Source organism: Trifolium pratense, linkage group LG5 (genome assembly GCF_020283565.1).
Source record: "Trifolium pratense cultivar HEN17-A07 linkage group LG5, ARS_RC_1.1, whole genome shotgun sequence".
NCBI classification, from domain to species: Eukaryota; Viridiplantae; Streptophyta; class Magnoliopsida; order Fabales; family Fabaceae; genus Trifolium; species Trifolium pratense.
Window position 1 is genome coordinate 7,716,492 of NC_060063.1, and position 17,664 is coordinate 7,734,155.

Genomic DNA, 17,664 nt, shown 5'->3' on the forward strand with positions numbered 1-17,664 from the left:
GAAAATGAATGACATCAAAATTACTACGATGAAGTCGTGTCATGCTAGCTCCATTTGTTTCACCTATGTACACGGTCAACCTTTTCTATTCATCATGAAAATTTCTTACAATAATTAATAGCACAATTTTATTTAAAAAATAATAAATATAATTTATCTCAACTTTTTTTAATTCTCTTGTAATTTTCAGTTTACAATTACCTATCTTCACAAAAATCATGTTATGTATTGATTGAACAACTTTGGTTCATTTCATTCATTCATGCATAATAGTTCATCTCATTTGAAAACTTGTTAATTTCATCAATAACAAAATAAAAACTTGTTATATAAATTACAATGATTTAGAGAAACACTTGAGGTGAGATGAAGAAGGCTTTTGGATTAGTAAAATCACACGGTGATTATAAGGTACCTAATTAAATTGTTAAATTAATTCCTATTTAATTAATTTATTTGTTCAATGTTACTTTTTTTTTTTTGGGTACATTTTGTTCAATGTTACTTACTTCAATGATTTGGTGATAAATGGCAGGGGTTAGATACTGCAATTGTTAAGGCAACAAACTTTCACCATGCATTGCCAAAGGAAAAGCACATTCGACGTATGTCATACTACTCGTTTTCTTTTATTATTTTAAAGTCACATTGATATTCATCGTCTTCGAGGTATTTGAACTTCATTATCTTCGATCCAAGAGCGTTTAAATGAGATATCGCAGGTGTCTTCTAGTAGCTTACCCAAAGTTCTAGGTTTGATCCCTGATTTGGTCATGCAACATCGTTAAAACTCTTAGGAAGAGTTTGCCGCCCATTTGGGCCCACAAAGTTCGATGAATTAGTTTTTACAGTTGCATGTAGAGATACCAGATTTACGCAAAACAAAAAAAATTATATGGTCAAATTCTTACCACTAACCTATCACCTCATGAAAAATGTATTATGTATTGATAAATCGATAGATAAATATTGTTACCATCATTTCCATATGTGTGACTTTAGAAGTACTCCGTAGTTATGAATAAAAGCCAAATAACTTTTATGATCCGATGCATTGACGGTGTAAAATATCTTTATGACTGTGTATGTCTGTTGAAGAGTTTAAGGTTGTATGTTTGTGTGGTGCAGATATTTTCAGCTCACTTTCTCCATCAAAACCTCGCAGTGAGGTTGCTTATTGTATTCATAGTCTTGCAAGGCGTCTCAACCAAACTAACAATTGGGCTGTATGTTCCTCATCATCATTACTGATTATTATTAGGCCAAATTCATTTAGATCTACTTTTAAGTTTTACGTTTGTAACAGATAGATTCTTTAAGTTTTTTAGGTAACAAATAAGTTTAAATTTCTAATTTAGTTCACCGTTATCCTTCAAGTTATTCTCCGTTACAAATATGCTAAAGTAATTTAGTGAGGTGGTAGTGAACACTGCATTTTGGCTTCCAAATAACAAGAAGCAGCGTTCAGGGCCACCTCACTAAGTTAACGGTTATGTCAGCGCTTTTGTAAAAGTTATGTAAGCTTTTAAATGGATAGTGTAATAAATTAGAAATTTAACGGACTTATTTGTTACCTTTGTCTCTTCTTCTCTTTCTCGGTGCCGGGTCTCGAACTGAGTACCTTTAGGTTGAAGAACAAATCCTCAACCAAGTGACCCCTCAGGAAACATGCGACTTATTGTTACCTTAAAAACTTAAAAGAATTACCTAAAAAATTTAAAGGACCTCTCTATTACAAACGCAAAACTTAAAGATGCCTAAATATGCATTTGACCTTATTATTATCAGATAGTTGCTCTTTGTTCCCCAAAACTTATCAGAATCCCTCTCATGCCCCGCTATCTACCGAGAGATATTTTCTAGTAGTGTAAATCTTACCGGGAGATATCTCCTAATAGTGTGCGTTTTTTCTAGTGTGAGCAGTTCAGGGGACGAAGACCAAACACCTTATTATATAGTAATGTCTCTCTTACTTTGAAGGTTTTCTGGTTCATATTAATTGGTTTCTCAGGTTGTGTTGAAAACCCTTATAATTTTACATCGTGCAATGAGGGAACTTGACACTTCAGTTTGGGAAGAGCTTATTAATTATAGTACAAGAAGAGGCTATTTGATTGATCTATCACACTTTCATGATACCTCAATTCCAAATGGTATAATTAATTAATTTGTTCAATAGTTCTATTGTTTCATTAATGTTGCTTCAACCCAATAAATGACTTTTTATTGACATGGAGCAATTGGGGTTCAGCCTTGGATTACTCTTGTTGGATACGTAATTACGGTCTTTACCTCGGAGAGCGCCTACGATGTTTTGTCATAGTCCACCATGATGTCGCGGCTTATACCTCAGTAAGTTTATATTCTATTCATTTCTTTTTGCATGAATCGCCATTTTGATCCTTGAGTTGTAAGCAACAGACAATTTAACCTAATGTATTTACAAATAGCAATTTAGTCTCGTAAGTTAAAGAACTTTAGTCGATTTAATCTTATATAGTTCCTTTTACAATGTTTTGCTTGAATATTTCTATATATACAGAAATATTCCCAAAGGCTTGACACTAAGGAATTGCTCGAGCAATTGCCAGCCCTACAAAATCTTCTCTTTCGGCTACTTGATTCTAAGGTTACATTCATGATCAATGACTTGTAATTTCCGCAACTTTGCTAGTAGTTTTAATAACTCATTCATTCATTTTTTCTTTTCTGCACACGCAGCCAGGGGGTGCGTCGGCTTATAATCGCTTGATTCAGTATGCTCTTTCAATTGTAAGAAAATAATAATCTTAAAACTGTTGTTTTCTTTTCAGCAATTTAGAGTCCTTATAATTCGCAGTGTTCATTTTCTTCAGATTGCTAGTGAAAGCGTTAAAATATATGTTGCAATAACCGTTAGAGTGGTCGAATTACTTGAGAAGGTGAACAATATATATGCTTTGACTTGACGATATTTGATTGATATGTGTACTTCATCTTTGTTCTGATTAATGAAAGATGATGCAGTTTTTTGAGATGAACCACGATGATGCGATTAGTGCACTAAAGATTTATAAAAAATCAGGAAGTCAGGTGATGGTGTTGAGCCTTTCAAAAATCACCATTTTCGTCATATTGCGCCCTTCCAATTGATGTTTGTTTGTTTCTGTAGGCAGGCAGAGAGGTTGTCTGAGTTCTTTGAGACCTGCAGGGGCCTAGACTTTGGAAGGGGACATAAATTCATCAATATTAAACAGGTACGCACACACACGGACACACATGCACGTGCGTGCGCACACACACTTTGTTTTCGGGGAGCTGCAGCTCAGCTTACATGAATGTATTTTGTAGCCACCTGCTTCCTTCATAACAACCATGGAGGAATATATCAAGGAGGCTCCCAACACCTTAATGATTGAGTACAATGCGGTATGATACTAGTTAGCGATTATCAAACATATATAATAATTTCTTAGGGAATGAATGTTAGTATGAATTTGTTTTGTGGTAATTGGTGTTTCGATTAAAATATCAGAATGGCGAAGAGGAAGGAGGTGCCGGCGGTAACAAAGATGCAGCTTGTGTAGAAGGAGAGTTGTTGAGCGTAGATGAGTCAGATCCTTCTACAGAAAAGAGTGAGGCTACTGCACCAACACAAGCAGCTGATCTTATGGTAAGTAGTATAATTATATGTCATGTGCCTCTTGGGGAGGGGGAGGGCAAGGCCCCCTACGGCTGGTCGGCAAGCGAACGACGGGCGAACGCATCACTTCTAGCCCGGATTCACATGGACATGTTTTCTTCTCATATATATGATTTTCTTTGTTATATACTATTGATCTTATGTTTTCTTCTCATATATATGATTTTCTTTGTTATTTTAGGGTTTGTACGACTTACTAACAGGTGCATCTGAATTTGATGAAAATCCTCTAGCATTGGCAATTGTTCCAACCGGTACGGTAACACTATTCATTAACTTCAATTTCTAGGGTCGGTCGATGGTGCACTAACACTTAAAATTCACCTAAACCTTAATGACAATTGACGCCGTCTAAAACATATACAAGTTTAGGGTCATCTTCGTCAACACAACTAACATTGTGACCTATTAAGTGTGTGTTTGACAAAAATAAGAAAAACAAATGAGTTTAGTATTGAGGCAACGACACACCGAACAAAACATCTCAGTGGTGCATACATGAAGGACCTTAATCTTCTACTTCCAAGTGGCGGCGTCGATCGCCGGCACAATGTTAAGCAATTTTGAAGTACCAATTCACTGTGTACTGCCTATAAAATTTCTATAATGCAATTATTCAACCAAACATAAGTATAACTAACTAGTTTCTTTTAATTACACAGAAAATTCCAGAAATTCCAGTATTGATGAGAATGAAGCAAGCCCATTACCAGATTGGGAGGTTGCACTTTTTACAGATGGAGAAAGCAGCCCTGACCAAATTATAGTTTCAGAGAATAAAGAGGTAGGTCTTTCATCACTCTTTGGTTGTACACTTGTTCAAGTACACCTAAAAGTCCCACATCACTTGGGAATCGAGGGGCTAAGGGTAGATTATATACAACACTCACAGTCGTCAACCCACTGAGACGTCTTTTACAAAGGACAAAACCTTAACGGCTCATACGTAGCCCAAAGCGGACAATACCTCGAAATGTGGTGTGACGCACTTGAGGGTGGAATGAAACAACACTTTATGAAGAATTGTTAGTGGCACATAATTGTTACTAACAATATTATGAAAAGCAGGGTGATGAAGTGGACATGTTAAAACTTGAGGGATTTTATAATGAAGCTAACGGTGGAGCACAGCATGAGGATGGAGTTTACCGGATAGGGCAAGTGAATTCCAACCCTTTTGATTTTGAGGCAATTCATGATCCAACTCAATACAATATGGCATTTGCATTACCTCCAAATGCCTTTTGTGTACCTCCCAACATTCCAACTCAATTTGTAAACATGCATCCCTACCATGTTTCTTATGATAATGCTCAACAGCAGCAGCAGGAGGAACCATTTACAACGATTAAAAAATCGACCAATCCATTTGATGATGAGCCGGATATTTTGCCACCACCTTTGGCCTCGGATGTGCAGCATCAACATCCAACTCAGACTACTTCTGATTAGATATTGGAGACACGCGGCTGATTCGTTACTTACCTCTTGGTACATTTCAAACAATGTGAATGTAAGCAACACAACGAAGCCTATGTTTGGTTACGCTGTGGAACGGCCATTGTCACGCCCGTAGGAAGCGGAAAATTATAGAAGTGAATGGTTGTTTGGATGCACACTATGGACATGGTCACATGGTAACAATCGTGCACGAAGCATGTTTGGAAAGTTCACCAACTTTTAAATTCTGCGTCCAGATTTAATAATTTTAAACAAAGCTACAAATTGTAGCTTTAGGAGTACAATGAATTTGTACGACCTTGAAAACAAACAGTTGTGTGCGCCACTTTGGCTAGTACTCCCTCCATTTTTTTTAAGTGTCGCTTTAGAAGAATTGTTTTTATTTTTATTTAAGTGTCGTTTTCATAGTTTAAGGTACAATTTGTCAATTATACCCTTACTTTTTTAATAACTCCACTTCACATTTTCCATAAAATATAAAATTTAATGGAGAGAGAAAAATGTATATTCTAAATTTATTTGGAAAGAGAAAGTAAATGGTGGATTAAATGAGGGTAGAATTGAAAAATAAATACAACAATCTACTACCTTGGGTGGAAAGCTTTATGCTAAAACGACACCTAAAAAGAAACGGAGGGAGAGTACAAATTGCATCAAAACTAATTTTGATATTATTATTCAAGGATTTGTACGTATTTTATTTAAATTTTGATAGTACAATGCAATGATTAATTGAAATTCTGATCATTAAAATTAAAAATTCATGACATGAGATAAAATCATTTATTTAGGTCAATTTTCATTGTTTTGCTTATAAAAAAATTATTTTAGGAGGTGACACTTACAATTACAATCAAAATCTTGTATAAGGTACAAAATGAAGGTGTGAAAACACAAGAAGGGGGTAGTTGAATTGTGTTTTAGATAAGTTAAAACTTTTTCTAAGTTTCAACTCAAATAAGATAGCAGCGGATAAAACAAGCAAACACAATAAAAGAGATCAGAGGAAGAGAAAGTACACAACAAATTTATACTGGTTCCTTTCACAAAACGAGAGTAGTCCAGTCCCCTTGCACTTCCAAAGGATTTCACTATAATCACACAAGATTACAAATGTTCAAGCACACAGCAAGAGACTTCTACACAATGCTCAAACACTCAGCAAGAGACTTCTCAAACTTAAGAAGGTAAGAAAGTTTGTTGAGATTAATACAATACACTTAAGAGAACCTTAATAATTAAATACAATGAGTACTAAAAAGACTTCAAAGTATTTTGAATAAAACTGAGATTCAAGGTTCAAAGAATGAATGTTTGTATTGACAGTTTGAGTGTACAAAGGAGCGTGCGCGTGTAGATGATTATCTTCAAAGATGAAGTGAGAATATATAGTACAATATAACGCTCCATGTGAATTATGACCGTTGTGCAAGGATCATTTGCCCAGTTAACGTTATCTTTGCAGTCTGAGATGAAAGCAACGTTTGCAGACCAAAGTGGTAGTGAAGTTTCTCTACTTTGTCACGGCAGAAGGTGTTTATACCAAACAGAGAAACTTTCACAGTTTGACTTCTAAGCTTCACAAGAATGGAATAAGGTTAAACAACTTGATTGTCCATTTGAATAACTTAAACCAATCTTGAGTAAGGTCCTTGTAACTTGGCTCCAACGTTCTCTGATTTAGCTGACATGAAAATGACTTCTCAATGCACACAGTTCATGAACATCTTCTGAAGTCGTGTTGCTTCTGAATGACTAGCTTTCAGAGGCAGAATGTTTCAGAACCAAACGACCTTGCTTCTGAGTCTGTTTCAGAACTTGTTTGACAACTTCTGAACTTTGGTCATCAGAGATTACTTAAAGCGGTTCTGCACACTAGTTTGAAAAATTAGTACTACCAATTGTTCCTTTAATACTTATTGTTATCATCAAAACTTTATAGATTTAAAACTTGGGGCTTTAGAACCAATTTTGTTCCAACAATCCCCCCCTTTTTGACGATGACAAATATAAGTATTAATTGACAATTGTTGTTGATTTAATTTATCATTATCAAGATCAGGTTTATGAGGTTTGCAAGCTCCCCCTGAGTTTGATATATGATTAATTGAAATCAGTTTAAGAACTAGTTATATAGTCTGAAGAAAATTTTCACATTTTGTCTTTCAGAGGCAAAGGTTCGCAAGCTCTCCCCCTAAGTCCAATAAGTATCAGAAGATTTGCAAACTTCTGAACGCTTATATGTGATAATTTTGTTCTGTCTTTATAACATAGTCTCCTTCATAAATAAGTATACGTGATACGAGATAACTTAAAAAATTTGATAGTTTCAGGTTTTAGCAAGTGGTTCAATTTTCAATTAATATTGTTATTCTCCCCCTTTTGGCATCAGTCAAAAAGAATTAAACACAGTCAATAAAAAATTTGAAAACACAATTTTCAAAGTAGTCAAAGGTAGAAAGTTGTGAAAACTGCAACTATAATAAAGAAAGGCGTTAATAACCAGGTGTTGAAACTGCTATAAAAAGGCATTGCGTAAGCAAAGTTTGAATATCTAATCATAACGAATTAAAACAATGAAAAGATCAAGCAAGCGTATAGCAGAGGCTCAGAAGAAGAAGAGCGAGGAGAAAGATGTCGCTGAGAAGAAGAAAGAAGAGCAGAAACAGAATTCAGAGGAGAAATGTATGTTTTGTGAACCATCTTTATTTGTAATTGCTTTTCATTCAATGCAATTTGCTTTTCAGTAATTTTCTTTAGTTTAATTCCAAATACTTGCTCGAGAAACTGCTACTTCGAGGCGATTCGAATTAGTCTCTCTTGTATCAATTGAAAACGTTTTAATTTCTAAGTGTTTGCTTCAGTGTTAAAACGAACATTCAAACAGTTTTCTTAAACGAATAAAACACAAAATTGTCCTGAGATTTACTAGTTGGTCTCGCAAGTTTAAATACTTAAACTAGCGGTTGTTTACCAAATTTCCACGTAAACAAATTGGCACGCCCAGTGGGACGGGTTTTGTGTTTATTCAAACTGTGTTCTTTTTATGTTGTGGAATGAAAAACTTGTTACTTGCATATAACTGATGATAAGTTAGGTTATGGTTAAAACTACTCAAAGATCTAATCCTAGTAAAAATCAAAATTCTAGTGCGATGAGTAGCGAAGCAAGTTCGAGTGGTGGAGTCGATCCACCTCCACAGAGTTTGGTAACATCTGAGTTGGTAAATGTTCCAATATTCTACAGTCCAACCATATCGACTGTGCATGATGTTATTCAAACTTTGCCAATACCGACTATGGCAATTCCGTCCATGACTGCTGGTTTTGGACGTTCGAAACCACCATGAGGTCAGGGTTTTATGTATGGGCCTCCCCCTACCCTTGGCTTAGGGATGTCAGTTTTCGAATCTGATAGGTATACTTCGTCAAGGGTGACTCCCACACCCTTAACGACTGCGTCTGTGTTGTCTTTGAGGCAGCAAATGGATGAGAGCAACCATGAAATGGTTAATCTCTTAACACAACAAATTGGTACTGTGTTTAATCCATTAATTCAGAATACCAACGAGAGTTATCAAATGTTGGCATTTCAAATGAGTCGAATTGCAGATTTTTTTGGGACACCCCCACCACCTCCTAGAGTAAATCCTGTTACTCCACAAGTGATATTACCTGCAATGTCTTCGACTCCAGTACAGCAAAGGCCAACTTATGTGGCCAATGAAACAGTTCCTAACCCAACACCTACGCCAGTTGTACAAGAGGAAACCCATTATCCTCACGAGGTTAATCAAATGCCTCAAGTAGTAAATCAAAATCCTCCTGTTGTCAACCCAAATCCACAAGTGGTACATCAGAACCCTCCAGTGGTAATGGTTAGGAGGAACCAGGATCCTGATGAGGTAGTGCGAGAGGTGCAGAACAATAACTTGCTTGGCCAACATAATTTGGCTAACATGGTCGAAACAATTTTGGCCCAAAACGGCCTAAACACGGGTTGTCGAAGGCCAAATTTTGTCTCTGCTTTCAATGAATACGTGCTGCAAACAGAGTTACCAAGAGGTTGGAAAGTCCCAAAATACACTAAGTTTGCTGGAGACACTAATGAGTCAACCGTAGAACACATTGCTAGGTATTTAGCTGAATCTGGGAATTTGGCAAATAATGAAAATTTGCGAATGAAGTATTTCCTTAATTCGCTTACCAAGAATGCATTTACTTGGTTTACAACTTTGCCTCCCAATTCGATCCATAGTTGGGCCCAATTGGAAAGAACTTTCCATGAACAATTTTATATGGGCCAAACCAAAATAAGCCTGAAAGAGTTAGCCAGCGTAAATTTGATAATCTAGCCCGGAATCACATGGACATGTTTTCTTCTCATATATATGATTTTCTTTGTTATATACTATTGATCTTATGTTTTCTTCTCATATATATGATTTTCTTTGTTATTTTAGGGTTTGTACGACTTACTAACAGGTGCATCTGAATTTGATGAAAATCCTCTAGCATTGGCAATTGTTCCAACCGGTACGGTAACACCATTCATTAACTTCAATTTCTAGGGTTGGTCGATGGTGCACAAACACTTAAAATTCACCTAAACCTTAATGACAATTGACTCCGTCTAAAACATGACGCAGTACGGAAGCGCTAGGTTAGCAAAACGCTAAACCTAATGGATAAAGACAAGCCGCAAACACAAACTTGTCAAAATAGGGTTTCGGAGTCCACCGAAAGAGTAATTTGGAGTCCACCAAATTTGAGAAAATTCTCTATAATTTTATTGAATGAAAAAGTTGCCTTCAAGGCTACAATAGTTTACCTTAAATAGTAGTGAAAAATAAAAATAACAAATCTTCTAAAAGATTGTAAAAATAAAAATAACAAACCTAGCTAAATAAAAATAACAAATCTACCTAAAATATAAAAATAACTAATCTAGGTGAAATATAAAAATAAGAAATCTACCTAAAATATAATAAAACTAAATCTAACTAAAATAATAAAATACTGAAGAAATCCTCCTACATCAGTCTCCTCTACCTCAAAAGAACTCGACCCCGAGTTCTCATCTTGATAAGGAGCTTCCCTTGCAAGTTGATTCCTCCAATGAACAAGAGACCACCCTCCTGGATCCCATTGAGTGAAGTGAGAGGACCCGTCTTGTGCCAACACATCCAAATTACCACCGGGGTCCCATTCCTCAAAGATGGCATACAAAGTTGGAAATTTATCACAGAAGGATGTTTGACCCACCTTAGTTAACATGTATGAGTTAGTGTCACTAACATCAAGTTCACTAATTAGGTAATAATAATGGTGCTGAATGAGGGAAGTTTGAGAACTCCAAGTATCAACTCCAAGTGGCTCATTCTCACTTATTTGAGTCTCGGTTGCTGCATCCATGATCCTTTCAAACGCAACCATTGATTCATTGTGATATTTAGACGCTGGTACTATGCAATCTGTGACTGGCGTCGCCTCTGTTTGGACACAGATTAAAGGAGCAGATTGCACATTGGGATTGATGACGTTTGAAACCATAGCTGATTTGGTGTTATCGATTTCAAAATCCACGACTTCATCGTGTTGGGAATCTCTAATAACATCGTGAACTTGCTCGACTTCATCGGCCTCTTTATTTTCATCTTTGGGTTCTTCACCTTCAACTGAAACATCTGGTTCAACAACTACTTCAGTTTCTTTCGGTTTGGATTTATCAGCAGAATCGTCAAGTTTCTCGGGATGAGATGGTTGGTTATCATCTAGGGTTTCATTAGCTATGTGACGTAGTTGAAAATTGTTGGCATGATTGTTGTTGTTGGAATTATTGATGAGGCTCCATGCTTCATCGAATTTAACCTTAACATACCAATTAATATACGTTATCAAAACAGAATGTTTAGCAATATCTTTAATCGTCTTACGCAAGTTACCTGACATTCTGTAAGCATGTCTCAAAAGGTCGGACAAGGAGTAATCTTTGTTGCAACAAAACGGACAACGATATGTCGAATCAGAGATTTTAAACGTGTAGTAATCATCCTTCAACCTTTTGTAGTATCTACGCTCATAGTATTCCAAATCAGATTCACCACGCGTATGTTCTGATTTTATGTAGGTAACAATAGTTTGGTTGTTATTACGAACCCTAATAACCGGAATTCGTTCTCCTCCCCTATTCGGATTGATTCTGTTGTTGTTAACGTTGTTGGATAACGTCGTCATCTGTGTTGTCAGAGCGGTGATGGCCCCGGTTAAACCCGCTATGGCACCATCAAACTCTGTTTTCGTCACCGGTTGATCTCCCATCTGATCACGTTAGGAAAAGAACAGGAGAAACCTGCTCTGATACCAACTGACGCAGTACGGAAGCGCTAGGTTAGCAAAACGCTAAACCTAATGGATAAAGACAAGCCGCAAACACAAACTTGTCAAAATAGGGTTTCGGAGTCCACCGAAAGAGTAATTTGGAGTCCACCAAATTTGAGAAAATTCTCTATAATTTTATTGAATGAAAAAGTTGCCTTCAAGGCTACAATAGTTTACCTTAAATAGTAGTGAAAAATAAAAATAACAAATCTTCTAAAAGATTGTAAAAATAAAAATAACAAACCTAGCTAAATAAAAATAACAAATCTACCTAAAATATAAAAATAACTAATCTAGGTGAAATATAAAAATAAGAAATCTACCTAAAATATAATAAAACTAAATCTAACTAAAATAATAAAATACTGAAGAAATCCTCCTACATCAAAACATATACAAGTTTAGGGTCATCTTCGTCAACACAACTAACATGTGACCTATTAAGTGTGTGTTTGACAAAAATAAGAAAAACAAATGAGTTTAGTATTGAGGCAACGACACACCGAACAAAACATCTCAGTGGTGCATACATGAAGGACCTTAATCTTCTACTTCCAAGTGGCGGCGTCGATCGCCGTCACAATGTTAAGCAATTTTGAAGTACCAATTCACTGTGTACTACCTATAAAATTTCTATAATGCAATTATTCAACCAAACATAAGTATAACTAACTAGTTTCTTTTAATTACACAGAAAATTCCAGAAATTCCAGTATTGATGAGAATGAAGCAAGCCCATTACCAGATTGGGAGGTTGCACTTTTTACAGATGGAGAAAGCAGCCCTGACCAAATTATAGTTGCAGAGAATAAAGAGGTAGGTCTTTCATCACTCTTTGGTTGTACACTTGTTCAAGTACACCTAAAAGTCCCACATCACTTGGGAATCGAGGGGCTAAGGGTAGATTATATACAACACTCACAGTCGTCAACCCACTGAGACGTCTTTTACAAAGGACAAAACCGTAACGGCTCATACGTAGCCCAAAGCGGACAATACCTCGAAATGTGGTGTGACGCACTTGAGGGTGGAATGAAACAACACTTTATGAAGAATTGTTAGTGGCACATAATTGTTACTAACAATATTATGAAAAGCAGGGTGATGAAGTGGACATGTTAAAACTTGAGGGATTTTATAATGAAGCTAACGGTGGAGCACAGCATGAGGATGGAGTTTACCGGATAGGGCAAGTGAATTCCAACCCTTTTGATTTTGAGGCAATTCATGATCCAACTCAATACAATATGGCATTTGCATTACCTCCAAATGCCTTTTGTGTACCTCCCAACATTCCAACTCAATTTGTAAACATGCATCCCTATCATGTTTCTTATGATAATGCTCAACAGCAGCAGCAGGAGGAACCATTTACAACGATTAAAAAATCGACCAATCCATTTGTTGATGAGCCGGATATTTTGCCACCACCTTTGGCCTCGGATGTGCAGCATCAACATCCAACTCAGACTACTTCTGATTAGATATTGGAGACACGCGGCTGATTCGTTACTTACCTCTTGGTACATTTCAAACAATGTGAATGTAAGCAACACAACGAAGCCTATGTTTGGTTACGCTTTGGAACGGCCATTGTCACGCCCGTAGGAAGCCGAAAATTATAGAAGTGAATGGTTGTTTGGATGCACAGTATGGACATGGTAACAATCGTGCACGAAGCATGTTTGGAAAGTTCACCAACTTTTAAATTCTGCGTCCAGATTTAATAATTTTAAACAAAGCTACAAATTGTAGCTTTAGGAAGGACGTACAATGAATTTGTACGACCTTGAAAACAAACAGTTGTGTGCGCCACTTTGGCTAGTACTCCCTCCATTTTTTTTTAAGTGTCGTTTTAGAAGAATTGTTTTTATTTCTATTTAAGTGTCGTTTTCATAGTTTATAAGGTACAATTTGTCAATTATACCCTTACTTTTTCTAATAACTCCATTTCACATTTTCCATAAAATATAAAATTTAATGGAGAGAGAAAAGTTAATATTCTAAATTTATTTGGAAAGAGAAAGTAAATGGTGGATTAAATGAGGGTAGAATTGAAAAATAAATACAACAATCTACTACCTTGGGTGGAAAGCTTTATGCTAAAACGACACCTAAAAAGAAACGGAGGGAGTAGTACAAATTGCATCAAAACTAATTTTGATATTATTATTCAAGGATTTGTACGTATTTTATTCAAATTTTGATAGTACAATGCAATGATTAATTGAAATTCTGATCATTAAATTTAAAAATTCATGACATGAGATAAAATCATTTATTTAGGTCAATTTTCATTGTTTTGCTTATAAAAAAATTATTTTAGGAGGTGACACTTACGCTTACAATTACAATCAAAATCTTGTATAAGGTACAAATGAAGGTGTGAAAACACAAGAAGGGGGGTTGAATTGTGTTTTAGATAAGTTAAAACTTTTTCTAAGTTTCAACTCAAATAAGATAACAGCGGATAAAACAAACAAACACAATAAAAGAGATCAGAGGTAGAGAAAGTACACAGCAGATTTATACTGGTTCCTATTACAAAACGAGAGTAGTCCAGTCTCGTTGCACTTCCAAGAGATTTCACTATAATCACACAAGATTACAAATGCTCAAGCACACAACAAGAGACTTCTACACAATGCTCAAGCACTCATCAAGAGACTTCTCAAACTTAAGAAGGTAAGAAAGTTTGTTGAGATTAATAGGCTTAATTACTAAATTGGTCCCTTAAAGATATTTTTGGTTTCAAATTGATCCCTTAAAGAAAAAAAGGCTCAAATTGGTCCCTTAAAGACTTTGCCGTTAAACATTTTGATCCTTTCCGTCCAGAAACTGTTAATTTGTACATGTGGCAAACTGAGTGCTTACATGGCTGCTTACATGGATGCTTACTAGCTAAATCATTTAAGTTAAAAAAAAATCTTAAAATTAAAATTTAAAATAAAAAAAAATTATGCAAACAAAAGAAACAGCTCCACCTTTCTTCCCCAATTTAGAGATAGCAGAAACAACTCTTTCAAAAGCTTGAGTATTGAGAGTAACCCCATCACCCACACCACCAAAATCCGTCAAATTGAAAACCACAGGTCTCATCTTGGGAATCGGTCTAACCGAAACTCGTCCGAAAAACAAAAACCCACCAACCACCATGTTTCTTTGCCAAATAAAAACCGATGAAAAAGCTGCGATCCATAGAACCAAAAAGAGGGTCTTGTGTGAGGTTATGAATGCTGGAACGCAGCGTTTAAAGTCGAGTCTTTGGTGGTGGAACCGACCTAATGTTGACGTTTCCACCATCATTCGGTGAAGTAGTTGTGAAATGGAGTTGAATTTAGCAGGTTACAAATTTGGAAAATATGAATTGGATTGGTTTGGTGTGAAATTGTGAGTTGGTGAGAAAGGTGTGGGTGAGTGAGAGAGAGAGTTAGTGTGAGAATGAAGGATATGTGTTGTGTTGAACGAGTGAATTGAAAGAGAAGGTTTGAGAGATGAGAACTGGAAGAAGTTGGTTGCTGTGACAATGATGGAGCAACCGTGGAAGAAGGATCTGTGTTGTATAATTTTTTTTTATTTTAAATTTTAATTTTAAGTTTTTTTTAACTTAAATGATTTGCCTAGTAAGCATCCATGTAAGCACTCAGTTTGCCACATGTACAAATTAACAGTTTCTTGACGGAAATGACCAAAATGTTTAACGGCAAAGTCTTTAAGGGACCAATTTGGGCCTTTTTTTCTTTAAGGGACCAATTTGAAACCAAAAATGTCTTTAAGGGACCAATTTAGTAATTAAGCCAGATTAATACAATACACTTAAGAGAACCTTAATAATTAAATACAATGAGTACTAAAAAGACTTCAAAGTATTTTGAATAAAACTGAGATTCAAGGTTCAGAGGATGAGTGTTTGTATTGACAGTTTGAGTGTACAAAGGAGCGTGCGCGTGTAGATGATTATCTTCAAAGATGAAGTGAGAATATATAGTCCAATATAACGCTCCATGTGAATTATGACCGTTGTGCAAAGATCATTTCCCCAGTTAACGTTATCTTTGCAGTCTGAGATGAAAGCAACGTTTGCAGACCAAAGTGGTAGTGAGGTTTCTCTACTTTGTCACGACAGAAGGTGTTTATACCAACAGAGAAACTTTCACAGTTTAACTTCTAAGCATCATAAGAATGGAATAAGGTTAAACAGCTTGATTGTTCATTTGAATAACTTAAACCAATCTTGAGTAAGGTCCTTGTAACTTAGCTCCAATGTTCTCTGATTTAGCTGACATGAAAATGACTTCTCAATGCACACAGTTCATGAACAGCTTCTGAAGCCGTGTTGCTTCTGAATGACTAGCTTTCAGAGGTAGAATGTTTCAGAACCAAACGACCTTGCTTCTGAGTCTGTTTCAGAACTTGTTTGACAACTTCTGAACTTTGGTCATCAGAGATTACTTAAAGCGGTCTAGCACACTAGTTTAAAAAATTAGTACTACCAATTGTTCCTTTAATACTTATTGTTATCATCAAAACTTTATAGATTTAAAACTTGGGGCTTTAGAACCAATTTTGTTCCAACAATCTCCCCCTTTTTGATGATGACAAATATAAGTATTAATTGACAATTGTTGTTGATTTAATTTATCATTATCAAGATCAGGTTTATGAAGTTTGCAAGCTCCCCCTGAGTTTGATATATGATTAATTGAAATCAGTTTAAGAACTAGTTATATAGTCTGAAGAAAATTTTCACATTTAGTCTTTCAGAGGCAAAGGTTCGCAAGCTCTCCCCTGAGTCCAATAAGTATCAGAAGATTTGCAAACTTCTGAACGCTTATATGTGATAATTTTGTTCTGTCTTTATAACATAGTCTCCTTCATAAATAAGTATACGTGATACGAGATAACTTAAAAAATTTGACAGTTTCAGGTTTTAGCAAGTGGTTCAATTTTCAATTAATATTGTTATTCTCCCCCTTTTGGCATCAGTCAAAAAGAATTAAACACAGTCAATAAAAATTTTGAAAACGCAATTTTCAAAGTAGTCAAAGGTAGAAAGTAGTGAAAATTGCAACTATAATAAAGAAAGGCGTTAATAATCAGTTGTTGAAACTGCTATAAAAAGGCATTGCGTAAGCAAAGTTTGAATATCAAATCACAACGAATTAAAACAATGAAAAGATCAAGCAAGCGTATAGCAGAGGCTCAGAAGAAGAAGAGCGAGGAGAAAGAAGAGCAGAAACAGAAGGAGAAGGTAAAACCGGAGATAATCATCTTATCATCTGACTCTGAGAAAGCAGATTCAGATTATGCAAAGTTCCTGACAACATATGATTTGGATGAGGAAGATTCATCTGAAGTCCAATCCAAGTTGAGGGAGAAGACAACAGAAGAATATGTCCAGAGTTCTTGAAAATTTGATGTAATCTTGAATCATATGTACCAAAAATTTGCTATTAAAATCTCAAAAGACCATTTTATTAATATCAAATTTTTGGTACATATGATTCAAGATTACATCAAATTTTCAAGAACTCCGGACAAATTCTTCTGTTGTCTTCTCCCTCAGCTTGGATTGGACTTCAGATGAATCTTCCTCATCCGAATCATAAGTTGCCAGGAACTTTGCATAATCTGAATCTGCTTTCTCAGATTCAGATGATAAGATGATTACCTCCGGTTTTGCCTTCTCCTTCTGTTTCTGCTCTTCTTTCTTCTTCTCAGCAACATCTTTCTCCTCGCTCTTCTTCTTCCGAGCCTCTGCTATACGCTTGCTTGATCTTTTCATTGTTTTAATTCGTTGTGATTTGATATTCAAACTTTGCTTACGCAATGCCTTTTTATAGCAGTTTCAACACCTGGTTATTAACGCCTTTCTTTATTATAGTTGCAGTTTTCACTACTTTCTACCTTTGACTACTTTGAAAATTGCGTTTTCAAAATTTTTATTGACTGTGTTTAATTCTTTTTGACTGATGCCAAAAGGGGGAGAATAACAATATTAATTGAAAATTGAACCACTTGCTAAAACCTGAAACTGTCAAATTTTTTAAGTTATCTCGTATCACGTATACTTATTTATGAAGGAGACTATGTTATAAATACAGAACAAAATTATCACATATAAGCGTTCAGAAGTTTGCA

At 35.6% G+C, this 17,664-nt stretch overlaps 1 protein-coding gene across 1 annotated transcript; it reads left to right on the forward strand.

Annotated features, from left to right (window-relative positions):
- The first annotated feature begins 21 nt into the window (after positions 1-21).
- On the forward strand, positions 22-5,644 carry LOC123887180 (putative clathrin assembly protein At5g35200). Its single transcript, XM_045936462.1, has 15 exons — positions 22-411; positions 536-605; positions 1,129-1,226; positions 2,012-2,153; positions 2,252-2,352; positions 2,543-2,629; positions 2,722-2,772; positions 2,856-2,921; positions 3,007-3,072; positions 3,156-3,236; positions 3,331-3,408; positions 3,515-3,652; positions 3,864-3,936; positions 4,345-4,466; positions 4,751-5,644. Exons 1-15 carry the CDS (start codon positions 367-369, stop codon positions 5,132-5,134), a joined length of 1,602 nt encoding a protein of 533 aa, XP_045792418.1. The 5' UTR covers positions 22-366; the 3' UTR covers positions 5,135-5,644.
- The last annotated feature ends 12,020 nt before the right edge of the window (positions 5,645-17,664 follow it).